Source organism: Protomyctophum parallelum (genome assembly GCF_964188405.1).
Source record: "Protomyctophum parallelum genome assembly, chromosome: 15".
Taxonomy (NCBI): Eukaryota; Metazoa; Chordata; class Actinopteri; order Myctophiformes; family Myctophidae; genus Protomyctophum; species Protomyctophum parallelum.
Window position 1 is genome coordinate 39,884,111 of NC_139710.1, and position 27,559 is coordinate 39,911,669.

A 27,559-nucleotide genomic window follows, 5' to 3' on the forward strand; every position below is an offset into this window, starting at 1 on the left:
TGGAGGGCACTCAGTTTTTTAAGTACCTCCTCGGTTGTTACCATTGTCATTTTAAAATCATCTTTACAAACACCAAGGTTTTTGTAGAAGGCTTTGATGTGCTCTACACCAAAACGCCCAGAGTGGGAGGGCAGTTTGCTAACCAGCTTTGTTGCAATGTTTGTAAAGAAGATGTTCAAGTGGTTGGCTACATCGAGTTTGTCAGTGATGAGGGTGTTATTCGATTTGATGTTTATGTTAGTAAACCTGGTTTTTAGTTTCCGACCACAGCGAGCGACCACACCACGAGCTGACAACACTGACACAACTCTACTGTTAGTAGACTACTGTTAGTCTACATTACGCCTTGTTTATTTCACCTTCTAAATTCAATTAGAAGTATGTGTTTTTATCAAACAAACACCTGTCTGTCTGTGATCTTTCTGTTTATCTGCATTCTGCTCCCGACCTGTTGGGGGCAGCCATGAGCAGCAAAGCATCCATCCGGTCATTCCCGGAATTCCCGCGAAGAAGAACAACAAGCAGCTCCGTTCGCGTCCGTGCGCGATTCGCTTTGCAGTTTACACATCCGGTCTGGAGCGGATACGAAAACGGTCTGCGCGCGCGTGAATTGTGTGAGTGGAAATGACCGGATGCGGTAGGCGGGCTCTAGACCGGATATGAGCCCTGAACAGCACAGGGGGAAAGCTTTCCACAAGTCAAGTACTGCGCGAAGCCTCCCTCCTCCTGGTGACGCGAGTTTAGCAAAAAGCTTATCTTTCTACAGGTAGCTTTAGCATCGTTAGCAAATGAACCCACATAGATATAAGCCAACGTTAACTATTTAACAATGACACAAGTAAAGAAGCAGCTGGTTATGACCGTATGACCCAAAGCCTGCAGATGGAGAAGGTGAGCTAATGCTAGAATGCTACTGGGAGTCTGGAGTCAGTGGAGTGTTAGTTTAGTAGCCTGTTTAATTAGCCACATTCTAAACGTTAATGCTAGCCTAGTTGCATAACCTATATCCAATCCATACATAGGCTAGCTGTCAAGAAAGACCACCTATTATATAAGTTCCAGTTTACTTTGAACTTTTCCCCGCCCTGGCCTACACAATGGAATCCTGAGTGCTGATTTAACTCTGAGAGGGTACAAATGTTGCCACCGTTTGTTAAGATTTGATTTGTATGTGTACATACATTACATTGATTGTTTGTGAACCATGACAATGCCTTATTTGCTGTCCTTTTCAGGAGAGCAAGCTGTCTCCTGCTGTCCAGCCCTTCTTCCCTAAATTCCACAGGTCAGCAGTGTTGATTTCGTAATACTATGACAACAAATGTTCGACTACCTTTTTTCACTGACGAAAACTAAATGAAAACTAAGCTATGTATTGACAATTTCGTCAACAAATAAAAACGACTAAAATGTAGTGGACGAGATCCAGTATAAGTCATTTTACACTTGGTTGCATGCTGAAATTAAATAACAGATTTACAAGCTCACAGTTGTAGTTGTGAGCTTGTAGATCGTCTATTTTCAACAAGTATAAAATCAGTCATTACGACGGCATCAAGGCCGGCCAAAATACATTTTAGTCAACTAAATCAACTGTAGATTGTATCATATTTAGTCGACTAAAACTAACACTTAAGACATTCCAGGTGACAAAAATGTGACTAAAACTAACTGAAAACTATTCAAGATGACTAAAACTAAAATCTAAATTTGCTGTCAAAATCAACACTGCAGGTCAGATGATGTGATGGGACCAGTTAGGGGGGAGCTGGCCACAGCTTCATCATCATCATCATCATCACCGCCCCTTATGAGACTACCAAACCCTTATCTCTCTGAGCAGTTTTCAAGACGGTATGTGGGGAAAATATTTGTTCGAACTTTGCGCCTGTTAGATTTCTTTACGTTTTACGATTTTACGTTACTGGTATGGTATCAAACACTCATGTTGTCTTCAGCATCCTTAGTCCCCTGACAGTTATGCGCTCATGCGCATGACCCGCGTTTGAATCCATGTTGGTCACACTCACGGCTCTTGTTCTAAACCAGTGGTTCCCAAACATTTTCATGTCAAGGACCCCCAAATTGACACTAATTAGCCCACCGACCCCCATTTGAAGAGATATGCCAGAGACACCCATAAGAGGGTCCATTTGGTTCCATTTGTACACGCAGAGTTACAGACCCATAAGGTTCCATACTATCATTTAGCTGGGGACCCCCTGGAACTCCCTCAGAGACCCCACTTTGGAAACCACTGTTGTAAACAACTAGGGGTGCAACAGTTAAAGGACCACTTCACCACTTTTCAACCTACCTTCATATAATTGGCCCTCATGATAAAATTCCACATTTTTTTCTGTGTCTCATATGAGGGCTGTGGGCAGTTCAGAAACCCGTCCACCAGTGACATCATCGATGGGGAATCCAAGCTATTAGAAATTGCAGGCTTTCTATTCCTGAAAAGTTGCAGGAAGCCATCGTTCTCACGATAATAAAAATCCAAATATTTTTTAAAGAAAATCTGTTAAAGAAATAATAATAATCTGTCTAACGTTGATGTCACTGGTGGACGGGTTTCTGAACTGTCCACAGCCCTCCTATGAGACACAGACGGAGTAGAAAATAATTGTGGTATTTTATCTTGAACATTAGTGAGGACCAATTATATGAAGATAAGTTAAAAAGTGGTGAGACGTGGTCCTTTAATCAATCTAATCGATTTAATCAATTCTAAATAAATAAGAAAAATAATTGATAGTTACAGCCTTAGTGTAAACATCTGGCCTCTCATATGTCTAGGAATGAGGCGGTCGCTAACCCGAGGCAGAGGTCGTCAGCCACTGATGGAGTGCAGCAGGGTAGCGGAGGAGACCAGCCAAGCAAACATGGCTATAGCAACAGCCGCCGTGTTAGAGGGACGGCAGACGCCAGTGCTTACCCGTCCAAGGAGAACCGCTCCATACCAGATCCACAGTCAAAGGTGAGCAAAGTTTCTTTCCTGATGGGTGCAAACTAAGTACAGTGTTGAAGCCGGACCGTGGCAATCGGATTAATACGGTAGAATGGCATCTTTGTCCACAGACCCCAAAATACAACAGCGACTCTTTGTCTCAGGAGAGAAGGAATGGCAAGAAATCATTGGATGTGTCGAGAAGAGGTACACCACACACACACACACACACACACACACACACACACACACACACACACACACACACACACACACACTCTATCTCTCTTACCAAATATCATGTATTAAGAGGACAATGCACCATAGGAGTAAGAGCACGGTGCTAACAAAAGTGTAGTTATCTCGTTTTTATACCTTTTCTTTTTATTGCAAATTATATTTATCTACTAATTAACATTGCTGTTAATATTGTTATCCAGCTACTAATTAACATTGCTGTTAATATTGTAAATAAGCCCTATCTTGCAGTGCGTGTAACAACAACATTTCCTTGCTTGTACGTGTATGAGTAAGTGCCACATAAACCGGCCTATTGCATTTTGACTCTTTTACTATTATTTTCCACAATGATCTCGGGCAGTGGAATGTACTGTAGATTGTCATACATTTGTGTAAGTTGGACATCTTGTTTGTGCAAGCTTCTTGAGCTTGTAGATCTATTTTCAAAACAGCTATTTCTGTAAAGGTTTGAGAGACACCAGATCTGCCCCAAACTCTGTCGACCGACCCAAGTCGGCACAGACCGAATCGGCTGTGTTTGAGGTGAGGATGACTGATTTCCCTGAGTTGAGGATCAGGGCAGATCCTGGCAGTCCATTCGTTCCTGTTCAACAGAAAGCATGCTGGGTTCCACTTCCGACACTTCCGACTTCCCTGAGTCCTGAAATTCAAAAGCCAGTTCAAAAGGTAGGTTTTCTGAAACGTAGAACAAGAAACAGTGTGCATGCTAAATGGGCACGCATTTTGCTGTTCAAGTGAGGTAAAGCGTAGAGCCTGACCAATGCTAGGTTTTTGGACAGTCTTAGACCACAGATATTTTGTCAAACTGCACCATTTTCGAATCAATTTGAAAATTTGAACAACAGATCAAAAAACAGATCAACAGATCTAACATTTTAATTTAATTATACAATGAACAAGCAAACGAGTAAAGTTACATAGTTTAGCTTTAAGCCCTATTCAAAAACATAAACAAATTGGCGAACTAAATCTTACAAGACGCATTGCATCATGACGTGTTGTCAGATGTGCTATTTTATTACCATATGTATTTATTTTTCTTCACTATGTTCACATAATGACATGCCCAAAATGGCAGATTTAAAGTGCTGCATAATTTGCTGAAAACAAAGTAAAATAATGGCCGATATGTTGGCCAGATCGTTGTATATCAGTCTGGCTTTAGTAAAGTGTAGTGTGTGACTCGTAACACTTTGCACTCCCCATGCATAGACACTGCTCACCAGAACTGGACCGCCAGCAAAGCATGAACCCCATCAACGTGCCAGCGAGGCTAAGCCTGCTTCAACTACTGTCCCAGCAGGTAGGATCCAACTTCTGCCATCTGGGCTATTTATGACTGTTGGATAATGTCACTATCATTCACCAATTTAGTGTTCACAGTCGCATTCGGTAGAGAATCCATCCATCTTCAACCGCTTATCCGTAGTCGGGTCGCAGGGCAACAGCTCCACCAGAGAGCTCCAGACTTCACTCTCCAGAGCAACATTAGTAACTTCCTCCTGAGGGACCCCGAGACGTTCCAAGGCCAGTGAGTTGATGCGTTTCCTCCAACTGCGCCTTGGTCTCCCCCGGGGTCTCCTCCCAGTGGGACGTGCCTCGAGGACCTCCCTAGGGAGACGCCTGAGAGGCATCTTAACCAGATGCCCGAACCACCTAAGCTGACTCCTTTCCAGGCGAAGAAGCAGTGACTCTACTCCGAGTCTCTCTCGCGTGACTGAACTTCTCACCCTATCTCTAAGGGAGATGGCAGCCTCCCGTCGAAGAAAACCCATTCCGGACGCTTGTATTCGTGACCTTATTCTTTCGGTCATGACCCACACTTCATGACCATAGGTGAGAGTAGGAACGAAGATTGCTCGGTAGACGGAGAGCTTTGCCTTCTGGCTCAACTCCCTGTAGAGAATCAAGCTCCGCAAATGCATAAATAACTTCTACCTTTGTTAAAATAATAAACTGCAAGCAAAACACATGCTGAAAAGCAAACGTATCATCCAGTTATCGACCAAACAAGGCAAAGGTTTTAGGGCTTGTGACTAGTACTTTTTGAAAAATGATTATCACTATATTTGGCATGTTCGTTAGCTAATATTATTATTAATAATAATAATGGATTTTATTTATAACGCACTTTATATTCGTGAGAATCTCAAACAAATGAATAAAAGCAAAAGAAACAACACACCATTAAAACATCTAAAAGAACAGGAACATTTAAAACATAAGGGCAAGGCTATAAAAATGCTTTGGTCAAGTGTCGACCGACTGTGGGGGTCTCAGGTGGTCGTCGGGGGCGACCGAGCAGAAGGCCCAGGCACCCATGGTGCGTAGGTTGGTCTTTATGGGTTTGAGGAGGTTGGTGTTTGATGAGCGGAGGGAGTTGAGGATTGAAGGGTGACAAGTTCCTTGAGGTGGGGGGGGGGGGGGGCGTTGCCGTGGATGCACTGGTGGGTTAGCAGGGAAATCTTATATTCAGTCCGGAATGAGATGGGGAGCCAGTGGAGTGAGCGGAGGATGGGTGTGATGTGCTCGTATTTACGCACTCTCATTAAGAATGTATCCATCTAGCATGTCTTGGTAAACAATGACGCCATTGAATCACATCTACTGCAACTATTAGCACTGTTACAATAATAATAAATAAATCAAATACATTTTATATTGTCTCCATTTCAATATACTGCCTGTATTTGTTTGAGTTGATTTGCGGTAGAAATGTTGTGACTGGAAGATTTAGATGAATTCCTGAAACTAACCTTTCCGTTTTATGTGAACAGGTCAGCCGGCAGGAGCTCCGAGTCCCACCGACGGCTCGGGACCAGTAGTCACCTCCTGGGCCAACGTTGCCTCTCAGCCTCCGAAAGCACCGCTGCCTAAAGAGAGAACTGTCAGCGGCAGCGCCTCCAAGGTACACCTGGCTTAAGTTCTTAAAGTCACTGTTCACATGACCCACCATGGTGTGGTCTAAAGAGAGAACTGTCAGTGGCAGCATCTCCAAGGTACACCTTGAATTCTTAAGAGTGAGAAATCATCCCTGTTCAACTAATACATGTCGATTATTTTATTCCCCCAAAAATGTCTACTATAAATACCAGTAAGATGCCTTAAGCCTTAAGGCGACGGGAGACCGAAGGGCTGACACTGTACCAGGAATAATGTCACTTCATTATGTCAGGACTGTCCTAGAAGTTTCATTTTAAATTGTCTCATATAAGCAGGGGGTGCACATTAAATAAATAAAGTTTGAAATACAAACCTACCTACCAATGATGTCACCCTTACAGGGCCATTTGGTTATCTTTCTGTACACTCTTAAAGTGTTTGAGAATCACTGTTTTCTGTAGTCACTTGTAGATTTCAAATTGGACTTGGAAAAGACTCTTACAATTTACAATTTAGGCATTTAGCAGACGCTCTTGATCCAGAGCGCTTACATTAAGCAAAAACAAAAGCATGGCATACATCACATATATAAAAAGTAGTTATCATGAATCATGTATAAACTAAGAACGTAACAGTATCTATGTCAACTATACATACTATACTATATTATATATTATACACTACAATTTACAATTTAGTCATTTAGCAGACGCTCTTAATCCAGAGCGACTTACATTTAAGCAAGAACAAAAGCATGGGAATACATCACATAAAAGCATTTATCATGAAACACTATACACAGGGCTGCACACAACATTTTTGGTCTAGTACTCAGAGGAGCACCTGGAGGAGTTTCTTGGTGCTCCTAAAATGCGGCGACCCGTCTCGCCGGATGGATAAAAGAGGGATGAATAACTTATAGCAAAACAATATTTATTGGATGAGTGGGGAGTCAATGGAGGGTATTGCAACTCTAGATTTAGCCCTAGAATGGCTCTTGTTGTAGATTCATTCCATTATTTAAAAAATCTAAATTTGCTAAAATCTAGGTCCATGTGTGGTCCAGCCCTATGGAATGCATATTATAATAAAAATAACTTAACACTTCCTAAGGATAATATGAGCATCAAAGCAATATTTAGATTTTTTATCATTTTGTATTTAAATAACCGATCTACTAGCTCACAACGTGTTGCGACACGTTGTGAGCTTGCAGATCAGCTATTTTTTTTAACATGCGACACATCGTACGGCGAAGCATACATCAGGCTTCCCTAGTTCCCTTTTGTTTTTAGCTGAGGCGACGTACGTAGTCAGACAGTCAGACACACATGGCTCCTCGGTGCAAAAATAAACAGTGTACACTACCCGACTTTACGATAATAAGGGACAGTATGTCGAGACACGGTGTTCATGTTGGGCAGCAGCAGTGCCAGTCCGCAATGCTTTAAACTCTTCCCACTCCACTATGTCGGAACTAAAACCTTAGTACCCGTAAAAAGTCGGTGGCCGGTGCCTAGGCTGTGAGAGACGCTAATATGGTTTCTGCCTCGGATTCGGGTTCTGAGACGGCATCGCACACGAGCAACCATGCTGCTCCAGCGCCCGGAAAACAAACACAAGCACAGCGGCAAATGGGAAGAGTGCAAAGCATCCAAAGCATGCCCTTTTACACCGGGGACTACAGTAGTTTGCTATCTGAAACGGAGAAGACGAAACTATTTGTGTCAGGTTTTCCTGTCAACCGCCCTCCGCCTCCTCCCAGGCTCCCAGCAGAAAGCAGCATGGAATCCTCCCCCTTTTGAGTAAGGACGCGCTGTGATTGGCCAGTAGCCACTTTGAGTGGCAGTCGGTGGGAAATGCTCTCGCCGAATTTACTAGTATTCTGGCCATAATAATCATTCTAGGCGGCCCCGGCTGTTGGTACGCAGAAGCGCTTCCCGACGCTTGATTGACAGCGCATTTTCAATTTTGACGACGCATGCGCGGTGGCGCACCACTTATGTGCAGCCCTGACTATACATGTGTACTATAACGTGCTATGACTACATAAAATGCAATTCTAGTGCCGTCTACGTAACAAGCTATAAGTCTGTCTAAAATACTATCTAAGTCTACATGAAGTGCTATCTAAGGGGCTAGGGCAAGTGCTATGGGCCATGGTGGAGTTTGAAGAGGTGGGTTTTCAGACTACGGTGGAAGATTGGGAGTGAGGCTGCAGCTCTGACTGTGATGGGAAGTGCATTCCATAGTTTCACACCCTTCACACACCCTTCACTTGTCAGAAGGAAGCGACGCAGGAAGAAGGCGTTTCGGAGAAGAGGAAGCAACGGAGGAAGAAGAAGAAGAAAGGCAAGGGCGACGGGGAAGACGGAGAGGTGGACCCAGTGGAGGCCGTGGCGACGCAGGAGCCTCCCAAGTTACAGGTCACCTCAATGCACCTTTTACTCTGAGGACGTGTTTCACATGAGAGTAGCGTTTTGCAAGATTTCTTTTAAAGTAAATTTGGGGGTCCTTTGCAAGAAAACGTTTGAGAACTACTGATTTAGAAAGCTTTTGTAGAAACGGACTCAGGTTTTACCCGCTATTATTATTCTTAGTGAAACGGATTTGAGTTGCAGCAACTGTACCGCTTTTTTCTCTCTAAACCACATTTTTCTTGGAGTGTTTGTTCATTAACATGGGTCTTCCTGTCTCTAGCTTAGCTCCTCATTATTGTAAAGAGAAAATACATTTTTTTAGTGATTATTACCAACTTTATTTATCAAAATGGATATATATGATGCAAGATAAACAATTGAAATATAAATTGAAATAATATTGAATATTCTTTATTGAAATAATAGTGAAAATAGCAGACGAAAATAGAACGACAAAAAAAGAAGAAAATGTTTTAACCATAACCACTTGAACCTTCTGTTCCCAGGATGAAGAGGAGTTTCCAGGTTTGGCTGTTGCCAAAAAATGCTTAGCCAGCAGCAATACAACAAAGTTATGCAATGAGGTATGGAGCAACCATTCACGTCACACGTAAACCATATCATGCATTGATGGTATGTCATAATTATTTACGTATCGTACATATTGTCTGATCGCAATCATTTCAACTAATCACAATACTTTTTCCCATAATCATTAGAATTGTTTTCCTAAAAACGGGTAGATGAAATCCACATAAATGTAATATTTGATTATTTCATGATCGTGACAGATCCGTCGACATAGAGTGTTGCAAATTTGGTGCGTCCTTAGACACAATAAATGGATAAAGGACGCAGTTATGTCACCCTCCAGAGGTCCAGGGACGCAACACTGTACTCAGTCAGTACTGTAGCAGAATCCACGTTAAAAAAATAATATCTGTAAAAATATAAATCCACGGTCACATTCATTTTGTATTTGTCCGAATCAGATAAAATCCACGTAGAAATCGTCTGAGAAACACTATCGGAATGATAAAACACACGGGTGCCGCCATTTTGACCAAATTCTTTAGGGTCACTTATTTTGAGTATAATCGGCATAGAAGAGCGAAGCTGAGGCGAGTAGCCGACCTACCTCCCTCCCTCTTGTCACAGCACACTGTGCACAGTACACACACACACACACACACACACACACACACACACACACACACACACCCCTACCTCTCTCACACAGCTGCTTGTTACAGAGGAGTCGCAAACTGACTTCATTTGTTAGCCGTGTTCACTATAGCGGAGGGTGAGGTTCCAAACGGGGCTAGCGTCTGCCTACAATGTTTAGCATGTTTGCTCGTTGACGCAAACTACCACAGCGTCGCCTAATTTGCGATCTCGCCATGGGTCAGAAAGTACGACATGGAAAAGGGGGCTGTATGTGTGTGTGTGTGCGTGAGCTTGTGTGTGCCGTCAGAGAAATACACAGACCCCCCCCCCAGGGAATGCTTCGTGGACCACTTGGGGGGGGGGGGGGTCTGTGGACCACCTGCAATTTTTTTTTAATAATATTTTATAACGGTGCAAAATATATTACGGTATATACTTTGCACTGTTGATGTTTGCATAAGTTGTCACTTGTCAGATGTGAAATTGTTTATTTCTTTCAGATGGGCTACATTTTCTACTAACCACATGAATGGGAGAATTTGTAAAAATGACTAAACATGACTCGTAGCGTCGTTGAAGTGGGACTCATAAAATAATTGTCCCTGGATTACATTGTACAGCTATTTACATCACTGACATATCGTCTTTAAAATGTGTTTTTGTACAGCCAAGCCAAAGAGAAGGTGTTCAACCTCAGCAGGGTGACCACCAACACAAAGACAAGGCCATTGTAGGAAGGTCTCTGCCCGCAGACACCACAAAGAAAGCACAGGTTTGTTCTTCTGTGTCTTCTTTGTAATAGGCTTCAGGAGAGCAACCGTTAATTGATTTTAATAACATAATTGTAAAATAAGAGAAACCTTTTCTTGTGACCACCACGCTCTGACTTGTGGTGCGTTTATGCGTTACCGTTCAAATCATTTCAACAATAACGGTAATGGGTCACACACACACCAAGACTGCATTATGTAGTTTTTATTTGTGCATAATGGAAGACAAACGTTTCGTATATCCATCGTTCATCAGTGTGGAACAAATAAGATGCATATATAAACGATTAGCAGTTATGCAAGCTCATAACAGATCAGTGGTTTTCAACCAGTGGTCCAGGGATCACCAGTGGTCCTTCCAGGTTCCAGGTGGTCCCCAGCTAAATTATACAGTTGGTAACCAAATGGACCCTTAAAGATCTTTAACTCTTGAGAATGTAGAGGGTTAAATTATTGTTAAAGCATCTGTATTTCTTTACAAGTCTACACATTAGAGAATGTAGAAGAATTGTTATTTTGATCAACATTTGCCTGTTACCTCTCCTATTGGTACCACATCAATACAGCATGGAAATGTGGTACAAAATCTTATCCAATGATAACACAAAATATTTCATCACATGGTGGTCAGTGGCTCAAATTCCGAATATTGAATTGGCCTTGATATGAAAAAGTGCTTTCACTGTTGTAGATGGGGAAGGGGGGGGTTTAATGGCATTCATTTATTATTTTAGGTTTCAATTACACAGTTACACGCACACAAGTGTTCTGAAGCCTTTTGAGCTGCAATGAAAACGTCTTATTCTTATTCCATATATGTGGGATTTGTGGCCTCTTATCTCGCAGTCCACAGGCAAATCAGAGCACTTGTTTGAGCCCGAAAACCCCACACCACAGAAAATCTATTTAATGTTAAAAGTTCAGGTTTTTTGGGTGCAATTGAGCTAAAAATAAATAATATATATATATATATATACTAGAATTTCTCATCCCAGAGTTACGTTGCCGCGCACTATGGGGAGAAGGAAATTGCGGGAGTTGACTCCACATGTAGTAACGGATGGGTTATTAGTTATTATTATGTGTCCTTATTAGTGTAGTGTAGTGTAGTCAACACGTTATGGCTCATACACACTGCCCGGTATTTGCTCCGATTATGCTGTCGGGGAGCATTTTTGGCGCTGGCCGACAAAACCCCTGATCTGACGTTAAGCGGTGCCCAAAAGTTATAGATCACAAAGACTTTGCAGGTAGAGCACATGAGATGGCCCTAAAAATATATTTAATTTTAATATAAAAAACTATTTTTGCATCTGCCGCTTGAGATGACCTGAGATGACTTGATTGATTGACATAAAAAAGGGCCTGTCAGCTCAAACACACAATGCAATAGTTGTTGTTGCGTACAATCATCATTGCGTACAATCATTGCGTACAACACTACCATTTCCATTTCCCCCCCTCTATTTCCCATTCCATGTGTGTTTGTCTTATAGTTTCTCTGGCCTCTGTACTACTGCCACCTACCGTCCATTCATTGTAAATGGTAAAAATGGTAAATGGTGCATTTATATAGCGCCTTTATCCAAGGCGCTTTACAGAGATTGTGCATTACATTCACCCATTCACACACACATTCATACACCGATGGCAGCGGAAACCATGCAAGGCACCAACTAGCACATCGGGAGCAATTAGGGGTTCAGTGTCTTGCTCAAGGACACTTCGACAGTAACTCTGGGGGAGCCCGGGTTCGAACTGGCAACCTTACGGTTACCATCCAGGCACTCTACCCCTGAGCCACCGCTGGAAAGATGAATATATATATATATATATATTCATTCCGTGGGTAAAACCCTGTAGGCTACCCACATATTGGTAGCCTATATTAGCCCAATATTGGCGTTATGCATTTCACTTGAATAATGTTGTGTGCGCACGTGCGCGTGTGGAGAAATACAGTTATTTAATGAAAGTGAAGATTATAACGTCCTGTATTGGTAGCCTATATTAGCCCAATATTGCCGTTACGCATTTCACTTGAATAATGTTGTGTGCGCACGTGCGCGTGCGGAGAAAGACAGTTATTTAATGAAACTCAAGATTATAACGTCCTGTCTCGCTGCCGCCGTGCGTGTATAGCCTGTGTGTGTGTGTGGGGCGTGGCGAGAGAGAGAGGCGTGGCGAGAGAGAGAGAGAGAGATCGTGGCTTCCAGGCGTGCGTGTGTGTGTGTGTGCAAGCCAGGCGTGCGTGTGCGTGTGTGTGCAGGCGTGTGTACTCGGCAGTTGGCTGGCAGGCGAAAATAGCCAAAGCGTTCCGTGTAATCGTAATATGTAGGCACAAACAAACTACTGACAAAGTACAATGTTGATGTAACTAAGAGATTCGCTGAGAGAGCGATATTTTAAATACAGAGATTTAGAAGGAATAAGCAAAATCGTGAGGCTACAATTCCTCTCCCCTTCCTCGTTTCTCTTCTCCTGCGGGAGATCAGAATGAGATTGTGAGAGCTAGTGTGGGCCTATTAGAAGACAGGGCAGTGTTGCCAGGTTTGCGAATTGTAAGCGAGTCGTAGTGTGTGTTGAATGGCATTTGAATGGCATTTGTGGGCTTGTGAATGAATTTTCTCACATGTAATTTGTGCTCACTTGCATAGACCTGGCGAATTTAGCGTGGTGAAAGGGCAACAGTGTTCCGGGGGTATGGGTGCTTCGGGCGATAATGTTTGTAGTAAACAAATGCATTGCCGCCGTGAGTGTGGACGGGAGGCATCTTTGGTGGCACTGCAATGATCATTTTTTGGCGGGTGGTGTCGAGAGTGTTGGCGTTGGGCGCGATAGGAGGAGATAGGTCCCGCACACTGCGAAGGTAAGTGTGTGACGTCACTGCCGTGTGAGTGTGTGTGGGTGTAGTGTGTAAGATGGTGTTGTGGGTGTTGCAATAGCGACGTAGCTGTTGTGGCTTTGGGTTTGACTGTGTTGGGTACAAGTTCTCTAATATATAATATATATATATATATATATATATATATATATATATATATATATATATATTTTTTTTTAAAGAACAATTACAAAATCATTTTTTTTAATGTCACGATCCCTTGACCTGTGACCTCCAGAAAGCTGAGAAGGCCAGTGGGAAGAAGAGCAAGGCTCCTGTCCAGCTGGATCTTGGCAACATGTTGACGGTCCTAGAGAAGAAACAGCAGTCTCACAAAACCAAGCAAGAGGCCAAGCCAGTCACTCTCTCAGGTAAGGAGACTCCACTCCCTCTAGGGCAGGGCTTCCCAAACAGTGGGAAACTATAATGGATAGTTACGTATCAGCCCTAATCAGAAACTCGGAGCACATCTTGACTTCCCGTTGTCTTTGCAGTGGGTGGCGCCCTGCCCACTGCGTGCCACAAGCCAGCGGCCATGCAGAGGAAGCTTCCCTGGCAGCAGGATAAGATCGCCCACAACCCGCTGGACTCCACCAGCCCCATGGTGAAGAAGGGCAAGCAGAGAGAGGTGCCCAAGGCCAAGAAACCCACCCCCCTTAAAAGGGTGAGTCCACTCACTTCACCACAGGGAACACTAGCGTCCCAATTCTGGGGCGAAGAGATTTAGTGTACTCCCAACTTTCCACCGTAGTCTGAAAACCCACCTCTTCAGACTCCATCTTAGCTCGTAGCACTTGCTGTTGCACTTGCCCTGGCCTCGACGACCTTACAGGCGTATGCAAAGGCTCAGCTTATGTAATTTTGATAGCATACCATAGCACCCTATAGTGTATACGCATAGTTTCATTATATAGATATTTCACTGTTAGACGGATGTTTCTTAGCTTGCTTATGATTCTTTATGACTATTTCTAACCGAAGTATTACCATGTGTTTTCTTGTTTACTGTAAGTCGCTCTCGATTAAGAGTAATCTGCTAAATGCCTAAATTGTAGTGTAGAAGAGCGTCGCCATTGGCATGTCATAATAGGCGAACATTTCTGCGAAACTAGGCAAAGTTATTGAGAGAGTGTAAAGTAACCATACAGTAATCATAAAGGACGATAAGAAAATAAGTAATAACTGAAGCCAGTGTTCAAGATGTGTACGTAAAAACTGTCGCTGCTTCTCCAATGCCCAAACCAGCCAGCTTGCAACCGTGTAAATCAAAGATATTTGGTGGGGTAAAAAAGGATGGGGAAAGTACAGTACCCTGATGAACACATATATAGGGTTTAAGTGGTTATGGCACTATTGTCACTTTATAAATGCTATATGAAGACGCAGCAGTGTTTTGATTGATTGATTGAAATATTTATTTATTTATTTATTTATTCTACAGTTTGTAGAATTTACAGTACATTTTAAGCACAAACTCAATACAAAGACTGTCAACTGTGAGTGGACGACCCAATTAAGCATTACACTTGTTTACAACAGGGTCCACATTGTTCAATTCATCAAAACATTTAAAGACATACAAACATTTAGAGACATACAAATAGACATTTCTATGTAGCTAAATTCATCATATGGGAAGCAAAAAAGGGAAAAGATACAATATACAGTGAGGGAAAATGGGGTGGGGGGGGGATTCAGATTTTACAGAGGCCAGTTTCGAATTGCAGCCATCCGTAGGTGCCCTTTGAGAGCGGTTTTGAAGGAGTCAAGGGATTCACATGTCTTAATGACTGTTGGTAGGGCGTTCCACATTTTGGTGGCATAGGAGCGAAAAGTATTTAGTCCCTTGTTTGTGCCGAATCTGGGTTGTACATGGTTTGTTGCACTCCCTCTGGTGTTGTGGGTGTGGACTTCGTTTACATTAAGGTAGTATTTAGACAGGTACATGGGTATCTTGGTGGTGTATCGAATCTTGTGGACCAGACCCATTGCAAGATGCTGTACTCTGTCGACGACCCTAAGCCATCCCAGCCTGTCAAAGTGGGCAGGGGTGAGGTGGGTTCGGGGGGTGAGGCCAAGTAGGAGCCTGACCAATCAGTCCAATCAATCAGTCCTGAATCAGCACCCTGGTGTTTTCTTCTGTCATGGTTACATTTCAAGTTATTAAATTGACGATTAATTGTCGCACAGATAATTAACGATTTAATTGTGTTTTTGGCATTGTACATTGGAATATATGAATACAATTAAAAATTCTGTTTGTTTTTTCTGCTTCGTAGTTCGTACAGGGTAGAGATGACAAATATCTTAAATATACAAATATATTATTGACATTTAATAATTTTATGCTTTAAGTAGATCTGCTATTTCTGCTGTTTGGAAAATGTATGAACATTTTTCAATGTGTAAAACGATTATGTCAAATAATTGCGATTTAGGCAATTATGTAATGATTGTGACAGGCCTATAAAGCTGTTGGTGGCTTCATGTTTTGTCAGGTCATTCTGAAAGAGAGAGAGGAGAGGAAACAGAACCGCTTGCTGGAGGAACGAGGACTCCTTCCTGGTCAAGAGGAACCCAGACATGCCGAGCACGCTGGGACAGAGGAGCTGTTTGACCCCAGTGATACTGGTCAGTCAATATGACCTCCCTGGTTTGGGCATTACAGGTCATCATGTCATTACAGGTCATCATGTCATTACAGGTCACCATGTCATTACAGGCCAACATTTCCTAAAGATTTTAAATAGTCTGGGAATCGAAAAGGTTCCCAGATCGATCCCCCGGTTCCTACTGGATCCGAATCCGATCTGTGCCACATACTGTATAACAGAATGGAATCCGATTTGTTTAAATAAGCCTAAACATACAACTTTAATGCATTTTAACATTAAAGCCATAGATCATTGAATCAGATTAGAGCTATGCAACATTGAATTCTAGTTTACTTCAGAGCCATGCACACGATGATTTCAGGTCAACATTCATTACACGTTTGAGCAATACAGTCTTCTGGTCTTTGGAATGTCAAATAAGAGCACTATTTACCTATAATGTGCTGTTTTTACTGTTGCTACACTTAAAAATGTAAAATAACTGTGAACCCATAGTCACATTCTTCATAGCTATTAGGCTGGGCATATATATATTTTTTAAAGGTAATTAAAATTTTACCTGTCATTTTATAATGGACTATTTACTTATTGGGCTGAACTCTTTGTTTGCAACTCATTGTAACTCAATGAGTTGCATTGGTGTGGTTGACTTTAAAAACCGTCTCGTCTCGACCCTTTGGTGTGGTTTGGGCTTAGTGTCAACCCCTGTCTTGAGCCTATGCCAGACTCTGGTCAAAAGGTGGAGGCTGGGGTAGTGTCTGTGAAGCAAATGGAAGCTGAGCTATTGTGTCGCAGAGAGACATATTTAAACAAATCGCCTTGTTGAGGCGTGATTGGAGGTGTGATTGGAGAATCGAAGTGTGACATAATGATCAGCTGAGATGTGAATGAGGCATGGGAAACTAGGCTGATTGATACAATCAGCCGACTATCAGCTGATTACAGCTGAGCGTGCAACTGTGCAAGACTGCTGTGTCAATGGTACGTCGGTCCAAAAGATCGTCTCAGATTTGGCTGGATTTGACTGCAGTGTAATAGTGATCTTGAGCAAGACACTGAACCTCCAACTGCTGGAGAAAGAGACCAAAGTATTTACCAAAGTATAAAATAGGGACGAACTGCCTAATGTTGAAGCAGCAATCTACTCTTCATGCATACACAGTAAGCAGCTATTGTTTCGCCATGTTCAGATAACGACACACCTTTGATAAGTGTCTGTTTGCGTTTGCTTACTCACATTCAGATGAGATCAGCAGTCCTACGGCTCCAGACGATGAGCCAGAGGGTCATCTTGAGAGCGATCAAACGGAGCAACCGAGAGAGGCAGAGGAGGAGGAGGAGGAGGAGGAGGAGGTTGGAGGAGAGCAAACAGACACTCGGGCACCACCGCCTGTCCTCCAAAATGCGCCCAAAATCCACAGCAGGAAGTTCAGAGAGTAAGGCTGTGTGTCTGAAATCACATGCTAGACTGTTGTTTGAACATTGAATGTTTGAACTATCGTGTTGAACTAATCAGACATGCCAATCAACATGGTATTGAACTACCCGCAATGTTACCGCCCCATTTGGTGGCCAGCAGAAGTACTACATACAAATATTCTCGTTTCATCATTGTGTATTAGCATTTTCATGAAACTGCACAAATTAGGAGACACCTGACGTGATGGTGCTGGCGTAATAGAGTTGGTGTCATAGACTGGCCCGAGATCCAAATAGTGTTGATTTCGTCGACAAAAAAATGTTTGTCGACTACCTTTTTTCACTGACAAACTAAATAAAAACTAAGCCATGATGACTAAAACTATGACTAAATATACTGACAATTTCGTCAACGAATAAAAACCAGACAAAATGTTTAGGGAGGGACTAGCGGAGAAGAGATTGTTTTATGTTTGGTTGCACTCAGGTGTTGAGCTCTGCAACGCATTGTGAGCTTGTAGACTATTTTCAGTATGCAACCAAGTGTACAATCAGGCATCACAAGGTCATCAATTAATTTTAGTCGCAAAAAATCAGCTGTAGATTTAGTACAATTAGACTAACACATTTCGTTGAGTAAAATATGCCCAAAACCAAATGACATTTTATACAAAAGACTACTACCAGTACTAAAAATTTGCTGTTAAAATCAACCCTGGATCCAAACGAAGCCACAGCTTTATTAGACCCTGTCCTTTTTTCCTCTCTCTTCTTTATCTTTTTGAATCTTCAGCTACTGTAGCCAGGTGCTGAGCAGAGACGTGGACGAGTGCGTGACGACCCTGCTGAAGGAGCTGGTCCGCTTCCAGGACCGTCTGTACCAGAAGGACCCCATGAAGGCCCGCATGAAGAGACGGCTGGTGATGGGCCTCCGCGAGGTCCTCAAACACCTCAAGCTCCGGAAGGTCAAGTGCGTCGTCATCTCGCCAAACTGCGAGCGCAGTCAGTCCAAAGGTACGCCGGCCCCTCAACAAGCTGTTCTCAGTAGTACTACGGTACGTCTCAGTAGGTTCTTTGCCAAGTTGGGATAACTATTAGGATTTTATTGATTCCAATTTTTATCAATTCTCCCCTTTTTTTTTGTTCCGAAATGGTAAAAATGAATAAAACGTCAAATGCTTTGATAAATAAATGGTAAATGGTGCATTTATATAGCGCCTTTATCCAAGGCGCTTTACATAGATTGTGCATTACATTCACCCATTCATACACCGATTGCGGCAGAAGCCATGCAAGGTACCAACCAAAATTAGTTTTTTTGCTGTAATCAGACCATATGAGAAGAGTTGTTTCTGTGCTCTCGTCAACATAGGCATGGAGTCTGACAAACCCAGAATAATTAGTACAGGATCGGGGTCAATATGAATACTCAAAATATCAGAGGGTGTCTCAAATATCTTAATCCAATATTTGTATCCGAGGGCAAAGAGCGAAGCTGTGAAGAAGATTTGCATCTATTGCATTACATTTGTCACAGTGCGAAGAAATATCTGGGAATATGTTATGTCATTTTAATTTGGAATAATGGATTCTATGTATAACTAAAAACTGGATAAGGCAATGTCTGGAGTTTGATAGAGCACGCATTAATTTCTTCAAGGCTGTCTTCCCAGAGCTCGTCTGAAATTGAAGTCCCCAGCTCATTTTCCCATGCCAGCTTAATAGCTGATGTAGTAGGAAGGTTTGCCACTTGAAATGATTCATAAAGATGTGACACCCTCACGTCTGGTTCTATATTATTAAGAAGGAACTTCAGAATCATTTTATTTGTCATTTTCCTATGTACTTGCATACAAAAGAACATGAAATATCGTTTCCCCTCAGTTATTGGCAGTGCAACATAAAACACAGAGCCTATTTAAAAACACAAGCTAAAAACTAAAACCAAACATGGACAAACATTTAAAAAGAGCCCCAGTATGTATGATGACGTGCAATTCCTATGGACAAGTTAAAAGTTACCAACACCACGCACAACTATAAATAAATAAAGTGGCATGGTGCTATCCTTAAAAACAAAACGTTACCGGCACTGTTTTTTTAAAGTGCTGTTGTGCATCCAAAAGTGCATTTTCTGTCCAGTTAAGTCCAACGCTTCATTCAGTTTTGCCGGGGGAGGGGGGGAAGGGGGCGCAGTTCGTTTATGAGCCTCACTGCACTTGGGGAAAAAACTGTTTTTCATCCTGGTTGTCCTTGCCCAAATACTGCTGTACCTTTTCCCTGAGGGTAGGAGCATAAACAGGCCATGGGAGGGATGATGGGGGTCCCCAATGATGCTGGTGGCTCTTCTGGCACAGCGCTCTTTATAGAGCTCCAACAAGGGGGGAACAGAGGCTCCAATGATCCTTCCAGCTGTCTTCACCACCCGATTCAGCTGGTGTTGTTCCTGTGCCTTGACTCTTGAGGCTGCCGAACCAAGAGGTGAAGCTGTAAGTCAGGATCGACTCTATGGTGCCCCTGTAGAAGGTGGTGAGGAGGGGAGTGGGAAGGCCCGCCTTCTTGAGCCTCCGGAGGGGGTAAAGTCTCTGCTGAGCCTTCTTAATGATGGCTGTGGTGTTGATCGTGGAGGTCAGATCGTCTGCCAAATGCACCCCCAGGAATTTTATGCTATTAACCCTTTCCACAGGGGCACCACCGATGGTCAGTGGTGTATGATGGCAGCTGCTGGCTCTCCTCCTAAAATCAACCACCATCTCCTTTGTTTTGTCCACATTTAGAAAGAGGTTATGTGAACTGCACCACTCTGTAAGCAGATCCACCTCCTTCCTATAGTCAGACTCATCATTTTTACTAATGAGCCCCACCACAGTAGTGTCATCAGCAAATTTGAGGATGTGATTACTGCCAAATTTGGCAGAGCAGTCGTGGGTCAGCAGGCTGAACAGCAGGGTGCTCAGGACGCAGCCCTGAGGCGATCCTGTGCTCACTGTGATGGTCCCAGATGTTTGGCCGTTGACTTTGACTCGCTGTTGCGTCTGAGACAGGAAGTTGAGGATCCAGGTGCAGGTGCCATGGTCCACATTCAGCAGCCGCAGCTTTTCCACCAACTGTTGTGGAATAATGGTGTTAAATGCTGAGCTAAAATCAATGAACAGGAGCCTGGAGTAGGTGTTCTCTTTCTCTAGATGTGACAAGGTGAGGTGGAGTGCAGTTGAGACGGCGTCATCTGTGGAGCGATTGGCTCTGTATGCAAACTGTAGTGGATCCAGGTCTGCAGGCAGGCTGCTCTTGATGTGTTGTAGTACAAGCCGCTCAAAACACTTCATCACCACAGGTGTAAGGGCCACAGGTCGGAAGTCATTTAGACCAGTTGGATTTGGCTTTTTTGGCACTGGCACGATGGTGGCGCTCTTGAGGCAGGTGGGCACAACTGCCTGGCTGAGCGATATATTAAAGATATCTGAAACACCACATCTCAAGCCCTCAACAGTGTGTAGACATCTCTGGTCAGCCAAGGTTTCTGATTGGCTCTCTTCCTAATGGTCTTAACCTCCGTCACGTCCTCAATACATTTATTGATGTATCCAATGACAGTCTCTGTATACTCATCCAGGTTGACATGTTTGCACTTATCTAGGGATGAAGGTGTCGCTCTCTCAATAGTGGGAGAAAAGTTACGGATGTAGTTCCTAACCTGTAGAAACCTAAAAAGGTTACTCCTAGGGAGTCTATATTTTTCCTGCAGTTGTGCAAATGAGTTTGCTCAACTGCAGTTGAGTTTCACATAAGTCACCAATTGTGCGTATACCCAAACCCTTCCACTGTGCAAACATGTCATCCAGTTGGGATGGTAGAAATGAGGGGTTATCAGCTATAGGGAGCAGAAAAGATAGTGAGTTGTTCCTAAAATATGTTTTGATTTGTTTCCAGATTCTTATCATACTGCGAATAACAAGGCATCCATTGTAAATGGATTTATCTAAGGTCACGGGGGGATAATATTATTGAACCTAAACAGTATGGGCGACATTTCTCCTGCTCCCATTGTAGAGCGAACGTTTTTAACTAAAATCTTTGCCTCTTTGTTCTTTTTGTCCCTGGAACAACATATTTGTAAATGTTTGAGAACGACTAACATAGAAACATGGGTTTTTCAGAAAACTGTCAGGATTTATAAGATCTAAATGGGTTAAGTAAAACATTTGAGTGCTTTCTTTCCACCACTGGTTTGTTTGTGGTGTTCTCCAGGCGGTCTGGACGAGGCTCTCCACAACATCATCAACACGTGTCGGGAGCAGGGCGTGCCTTTTGTCTTTGCTCTGTCCAGAAAGGCCCTGGGCCGCTGCGTCAACAAGGCCGTGCCCGTCAGCCTGGTGGGCATCTTCAATTATGACGGCGCGCAGGTCAGTGTCAGGTCTTTTGTCAACTGTGTGCTGTAAAAGGTGCAATCCCGGGGCGTCCGCTGGCCTAGCGCATGCCACATTTAGAGCGTCGCAGTCCCGCCCCCTTTCAGAACGGCGAGTGGCCCAGGAAATTATTCTCCATTCATTTTCTCCATAGGCTTTTCAAAAAGTATTTATATAAAGACGGTTACGCCGCGGACAAAGCCAACTCGGATCGTGACAAATCATGACAATGAATACTTTTGTTTTGGGCCGATCAAATAATTTATAAGAAGAAAAACAAAACAAATAGTGTTGTCTCCTGCCTTTATTTTCGTTCTGAAATGCTCTATAGGCTCTGTACCTGTTCGAGTCCCGTTCACGATGACCCTTTGCTGCATGTCTCTCCCCGTCTCTTCCTCCCTCTTTCCTGTCCATCTTCACTGTGACTATATCTACATAAATCATGCACCATGCAAATGCATGTCTAGTCTGTACGTCTGTACGTCTGTCTGTCTGTCTGTCTGTATGTATGTACGTACGTGTGTACGGCTGTAATTCACGTAAGTCGAGAACCGCTCGCCCATACGACTTGAAATTCGACATGCGCGTTCCACACCCCCACAGGGAGTGCAGTGCCTGGTGTCGGTCGGGCACTGTAACAACCGTGGGTCGGTCGGACCCACGGTTGTCCAGAACCGCCACAAAAGGCCTCTGCTCGGGATCTGGACAGGGCCAGGGTCAGGGTCCATACAGTATATGGAGCTGGCCTGTTCTGACATCACAAATATGTTCTGACATCTGCATAGACTCCAAATTTGGGCATGCCTGAGACAAAGAACTCCATATATGGGAATAGAGCTGACCTGTTCTGACATCACAACACTTCATATTTGGGCATGCCTGACATAGAACTCCAAATAAGTTATGTGTAAGACAAATTATCATCATTTGTCCTAATAAAGTATTGGCACTCTAGCTAGTAGCTTTGGCATTGGCATGTGTGGCCACCTTTCTTTCAAGATTCCCTCCATAAAAGGGACACAGACAGATGAGTGGAACGGGTTCTCTGACACGAGTACAACGTGTATTGCATACTGCATAGCATGGTGAGGTTACCGACCCGGTGCTCTACAGCCGGGAACCGGTCTATATATCGATAAAGGCAAAAATGCCCCTCGTGTGAAGTGAGGGGCGCCCACTGTGGTTGCCATGTGACATGACGCCACAGGGAGGGCATGCTTAAAAGCAAACATTAAAAGTCCATAGACTTGACTGCCACATGATGCCACGGAGAGGGCATGCTTTAAAAGTTCATAGACTTGGCTGCCAAATGACCGCTGGTGTGACGGCAAGTCATACGGCCCTGCTCTAGTCTTAATTACATTCATTAACACATTTAGTGCCGGAAGTGCTTCAAAATAGGAGCTCTGGGGTGCCGGAGTTGTCTGATTGCTTTTACTCTGAAAGCCATGAAATGGGAACACTTTCCTAAAAAAGTTGACTTTACAAAGTGACCTCACATCCCTGATCATTTTAATTTATACGATATATGATCCAAAAAGCGTTCATATTTTGCGGGAGAGACGGATGAGGAGCAGAAATGAAGCGCCAGCATATCGATCCATTCATCACCACGGAGAGCGCCCTGGATTAGGAGATACGAGTCATTCTTTCCGCCGCGCTAACATGGGAGTCAATGACAAGCTAATAATTGCACAGAACGTTAGCATACGGCAAGAGAAAAGCGAAATGCCAAAAATAATAAGAAAAATTCTGAATATTCTTATCTTGCCCCGTATCTTTGAGGGTGCGCTAGGACGTACAGGTACGTCCATTGTACCTCTCGGTTCGAATCCTTATGACGTACAGGTGCGTCCTATGAACTGAAACTGTTAATATGCATTGATCTACGATGCTTATAGCTTCTAATCATTATTTTAAACTTTAGCTATTGAAAAATCTTTACTCGTATCTGTCCTTCTGGGGGGTCCCTCTGGAACAACCTATTTTCTATTTTTTTCAGGGTTGGCGGCCAATTACATATATTTTTTGGGGTCCTTCTTGACATGAAATAGTTTGAGAACCACTGGTATCGAAACATAGGGTTTTTTCAGAAAACCGTCAAGATTTGTAGAATCTGGTCTCAGGTCTAAATGGTGTCAACAGGACTTTTACCACAAGATGATTGAGCTGTCGTCAGAGGCCAGGAGGGCCTACGAGGTGATGGTGGAGAACGTGGAGCTAGCAGGAGGCCAGGAGGGAGAGGACCCCGTGGAACGCCATGACACTGAGGCGGCCACTGATCCTGACACATCTGAAGAACCAGAGTACAGTAAGTCACTGCTCACGTCAGCCACTTTGTTGGTCGAAACATGGACGTGAACATTAAAATAAAAATAAAAACTTCAGTCTTTCGTCTTTTAATTATTCTGGACTAGTTTGTAGGACTTTTATTTGGATAGGGGTGTAGATGGACAGGAAGCTGTGGGTACAGACGGAGAAAGACGTTTAACACGTGTTCGACCCGTCACACGGCCTGAATGATCATTATCATATCGCTATCGACATATGAACATTCCATACCAACAGACCATGCATGCCCTGAATGTACAGATAAAGGGGTGCAAAATTATAATATGCTGTTTTTGTTTTTAAAGAATGCTTAGTTTTCACTGTTGCTAGTGCTACCCTTTTCTTTTTAGCAAAAGGCCAATGCACACCTCAGAAGGCTAGTGACAGGTGCGTAGGGCAATGGAGCATATTAAAAAGGGTATCTTTGAAAAACAAAAAAAGGTCCCGCACACTGTCAGACCGTCTGACCGACAATTGTCAACAGACGATTGTCTGTCCTGATGAAGGTCTAATCGACCGAAACATCGACCTAATAAAGAGCAACATTTTGGCAAGTCAGTGTCTGACTGTGCGGGACCTTTTTTAAGCTAGTGCTACCCTTTAAAATATGAAATGCTTTGAATTGCCTTATCAAATAAAGATATGTCATATTTTTCAGTTGATTCATAAACAACATAAGGTTTATGTTTTATTCCTCTTCTAGTAACACTTTGGAAGACGGTGCTGGAGAAGGAATGCAACCACAGCTTTTTGAACTTTGAGGAGCAGTTGAGCTCAATGCGCTTGGCGAGCGACGGCACAGAACAGAGTGACGAATGTGAGCAGAGTTGACAGTGGATGACGCCTGTGCCTAAACAAATTGACTCGTGCCCATCACCAGCCCAGGAATGAAATACTTGACATTTTAGCCAGGGTTCGATTTGTAAGAAAACAAAAAATCAGGCTAGGGGACATTGTCTTAAGACGTTTTCTTATGACAAATAGCTAATCTACGGTACAAGCTCGTGAAGTATTGTGAGCTTGTAGTTGTGTGGCTTGTTGCTATTTTTTTTCTAACCCTGCTTGACCCGAGAGCACACAAGTATAAGTACGCACTACTCTAATTGCCTGTGGAGATGGAGAGATCTGAGTTCTACTGGGACCAATACAGTCACATAACGATAGTGATCTGAGTTCTACTGGGACCAATACAATCACATAAAGTGTGATCTCTTAACCGTGGCTGTCCCTATGTTGGAATAGACATGTCTTTACATGCAAACATGTTCCCCTATATATTTTTTTTATTATATATATATCATTTTTCAAAATATTTGAAAATAGAGCATGAGTGGTTAATGTGAGTTAAACCCTAGAGATGTAACAATGCACTAATGAAATGAGCGATTTTAGTATACATTACAAATATCCGGAACCATTCTTTCAATTGATATAGATTTTCTAGTTTTTGATATGGGCTAAAGAAATTTAAATCATTTGTGAGAATAAATCAAATTTGAATAATAAATTCTCACATGGATTATTGGATTAAGGTTCTCAGTCGCCACGACTGTCTTCAGTCATTTGGATTCCACCAGTATTCATTTTGTTGACTAAGACTAAATCAAAATTAGCTGTCAAAATGAACACTGGATTCCACAGAAGCCAGCATATATGGAAGCATAATGTGCAGCAAAAATAGCTAATCTAGCTCTCAATGCGTTGCAGACACAATGACAGCTTGTAGATGGGCCATTTTGTTTTTTTATTTTAAGATTAGAGCATTTTAAGTGGTAAAACTAGCAATACGTTAATTCTAAGCATCTTCCATAAAATCTTAAAGCCTCAATCATTCACCTCGTAGAACAGCAGAAACAAAATGACCGAAACATCACAAATGTATATATTGTGTTAATTATTTGAGAAATGGTGTCAGTGCCGGGGCTTCTTCTTTCACATCGTTTCATAAACCTGGCCATACAAACTTCCTTCGTGAGATTTTTATTTTGCTTTAAGCCATGGGTTCTCGTTAACCCATTGTTGTGTATCGATTCGTGAGTTGAGTGAAATCGTTGCAACGATATCTGTTGAGGATTCCTGTGTGATGGAGGGAGAGGGATGTGCCACCAGATGTGCCTAGAATATTAGCTACAATCATATAAAGAGTGCATGATTATGGGGGGGATGATTTTTGAGATTGTGAATTATGGTGGTCTAATTTCGACTTCATCCCCAGAGCTCCAGTGTGTGTTTTCTCTCTTTAACTGGAAATAATAATGGCAATAATAGTGGATGAGACCTCAATGTACGTATGTACAGTCTGTAATTTATGAGTATTCTCTCCTTTTTTGTCAATCATCATCAAATGTTAGAGTTTAAAGTACCAATATACAAATTGTGTTTTGCACTGGAAATAGAATATCTATCTAGACATTCTGATTGTATTACAGTGTAGCAAAGTAGAGCCGATTATTTTTCTTTCTTTTTTTTCTGCTGCACTTACAGTACACATTTATAATCTTTTGACTTGACAAATGTGAATTTGACTGTGAATTTATGTGCATCATGTACTTTTGAATGACGGTATTCATTTGTAAAACATTTACGCTCCTTAATTAATAAACATTTGTCATGAAAACCAAAAGTAAATGGCAAAACGTCTGGTGTTGAGTTGACTCTCACGGAGGCCTTTTCAGGGTTTATATAGCTCCACACTTTCTATAAATTTACACACAAAATAGTTCATTTAACACTATACCAACTCAAGAGTTGCTTAACGTCTTTACCAGAGTTTCAAGTAATACTTTACCCATTAAGACCGGGAAAGCAGCTGTGTCACTTTAGATTTTAACCACTTTAACCATTATTTTATGCTTTGGTTATTCAAATACCATCGACTCCCCCTGCAAGCTCAGAAAGCTGAGCAGCATCGCCAGTGCACAGGCCCAAACTACTTAGCCTATTCGGTCTGGCTTATTAGCATTTTGTAACTTCATTATAATCACAATGTTTTTGTTCATTGCCTTATAGATGGAAATCTAATTAATTATCCTTAATGTTTAGACTATAGTCGTGTGGTCTGTTACACAATACATTTGTAAACTTAAAAAAAATAATAGTGATATTTTTAGCTTGCGGCTCTTGGACTTTTGCAGAGTGACGGAATGTGATGACCTCATCCTATTTGTTATGACAGCTATGGTCATTTTTAGCTGAATGAGTGCTTTTCGTGCAAAACTAATGCTTGCAATGGATTCAGAATCATGTTTGACATGTCTCATGCTACCTGCTGTCCCAGGCATAATGACATTTTGAAAATGTTGCCTTATATTGGATGTTAATGTTACCCCAGCTTATTATTATTAAATTGCCCAACATAATGCAAGTTAGCATCCGGCAGTTTCTAAATGCTGGGGACCCAAACTCCACATTTCTAACATAAAACATTAGGGTACTCAAAATGTCTGGGTT

At 42.5% G+C, this 27,559-nt stretch overlaps 1 protein-coding gene across 4 annotated transcripts; it reads left to right on the forward strand.

Annotated features, from left to right (window-relative positions):
• The first annotated feature begins 739 nt into the window (after positions 1-739).
• Positions 740-26,781, forward strand: LOC310871966 (selenocysteine insertion sequence-binding protein 2-like). Of its 4 annotated transcripts, none has more exons than XM_083783611.1 (19): positions 740-891; positions 1,236-1,285; positions 1,735-1,854; positions 2,803-2,983; positions 3,085-3,160; positions 3,660-3,880; positions 4,427-4,517; positions 5,992-6,122; positions 8,383-8,523; positions 9,024-9,101; positions 10,352-10,456; positions 13,577-13,709; positions 13,833-14,002; positions 15,837-15,969; positions 17,197-17,389; positions 18,166-18,386; positions 21,621-21,775; positions 23,924-24,089; positions 24,813-26,781. In XM_083783611.1, exons 1-19 carry the CDS (start codon positions 865-867, stop codon positions 24,938-24,940), a joined length of 2,520 nt encoding a protein of 839 aa, XP_083639737.1. In that variant the 5' UTR covers positions 740-864; the 3' UTR covers positions 24,941-26,781. The 4 variants fall into 4 exon arrangements, with proteins under 4 accessions (XP_083639737.1, XP_083639739.1, XP_083639738.1 ...); XM_083783613.1 differs by having other exon boundaries at positions 9,024-9,087; positions 10,350-10,456; XM_083783612.1 differs by having other exon boundaries at positions 8,386-8,523.
• The last annotated feature ends 778 nt before the right edge of the window (positions 26,782-27,559 follow it).

Excerpts from the sequence above, each read along its gene's own strand:
- LOC310871966 (XM_083783611.1), top strand. The coding sequence starts at position 865 with ATGACCCAAAGCCTGCAGATGGAGAAG. Across the intron at positions 1,286-1,734 it reads TTCTTCCCTAAATTCCACAG|GTCAGATGATGTGATGGGAC; the intron begins GTCAGCAGTGTT and ends TCAACACTGCAG. Across the intron at positions 15,970-17,196 it reads GTTTGACCCCAGTGATACTG|ATGAGATCAGCAGTCCTACG; the intron begins GTCAGTCAATAT and ends ACTCACATTCAG.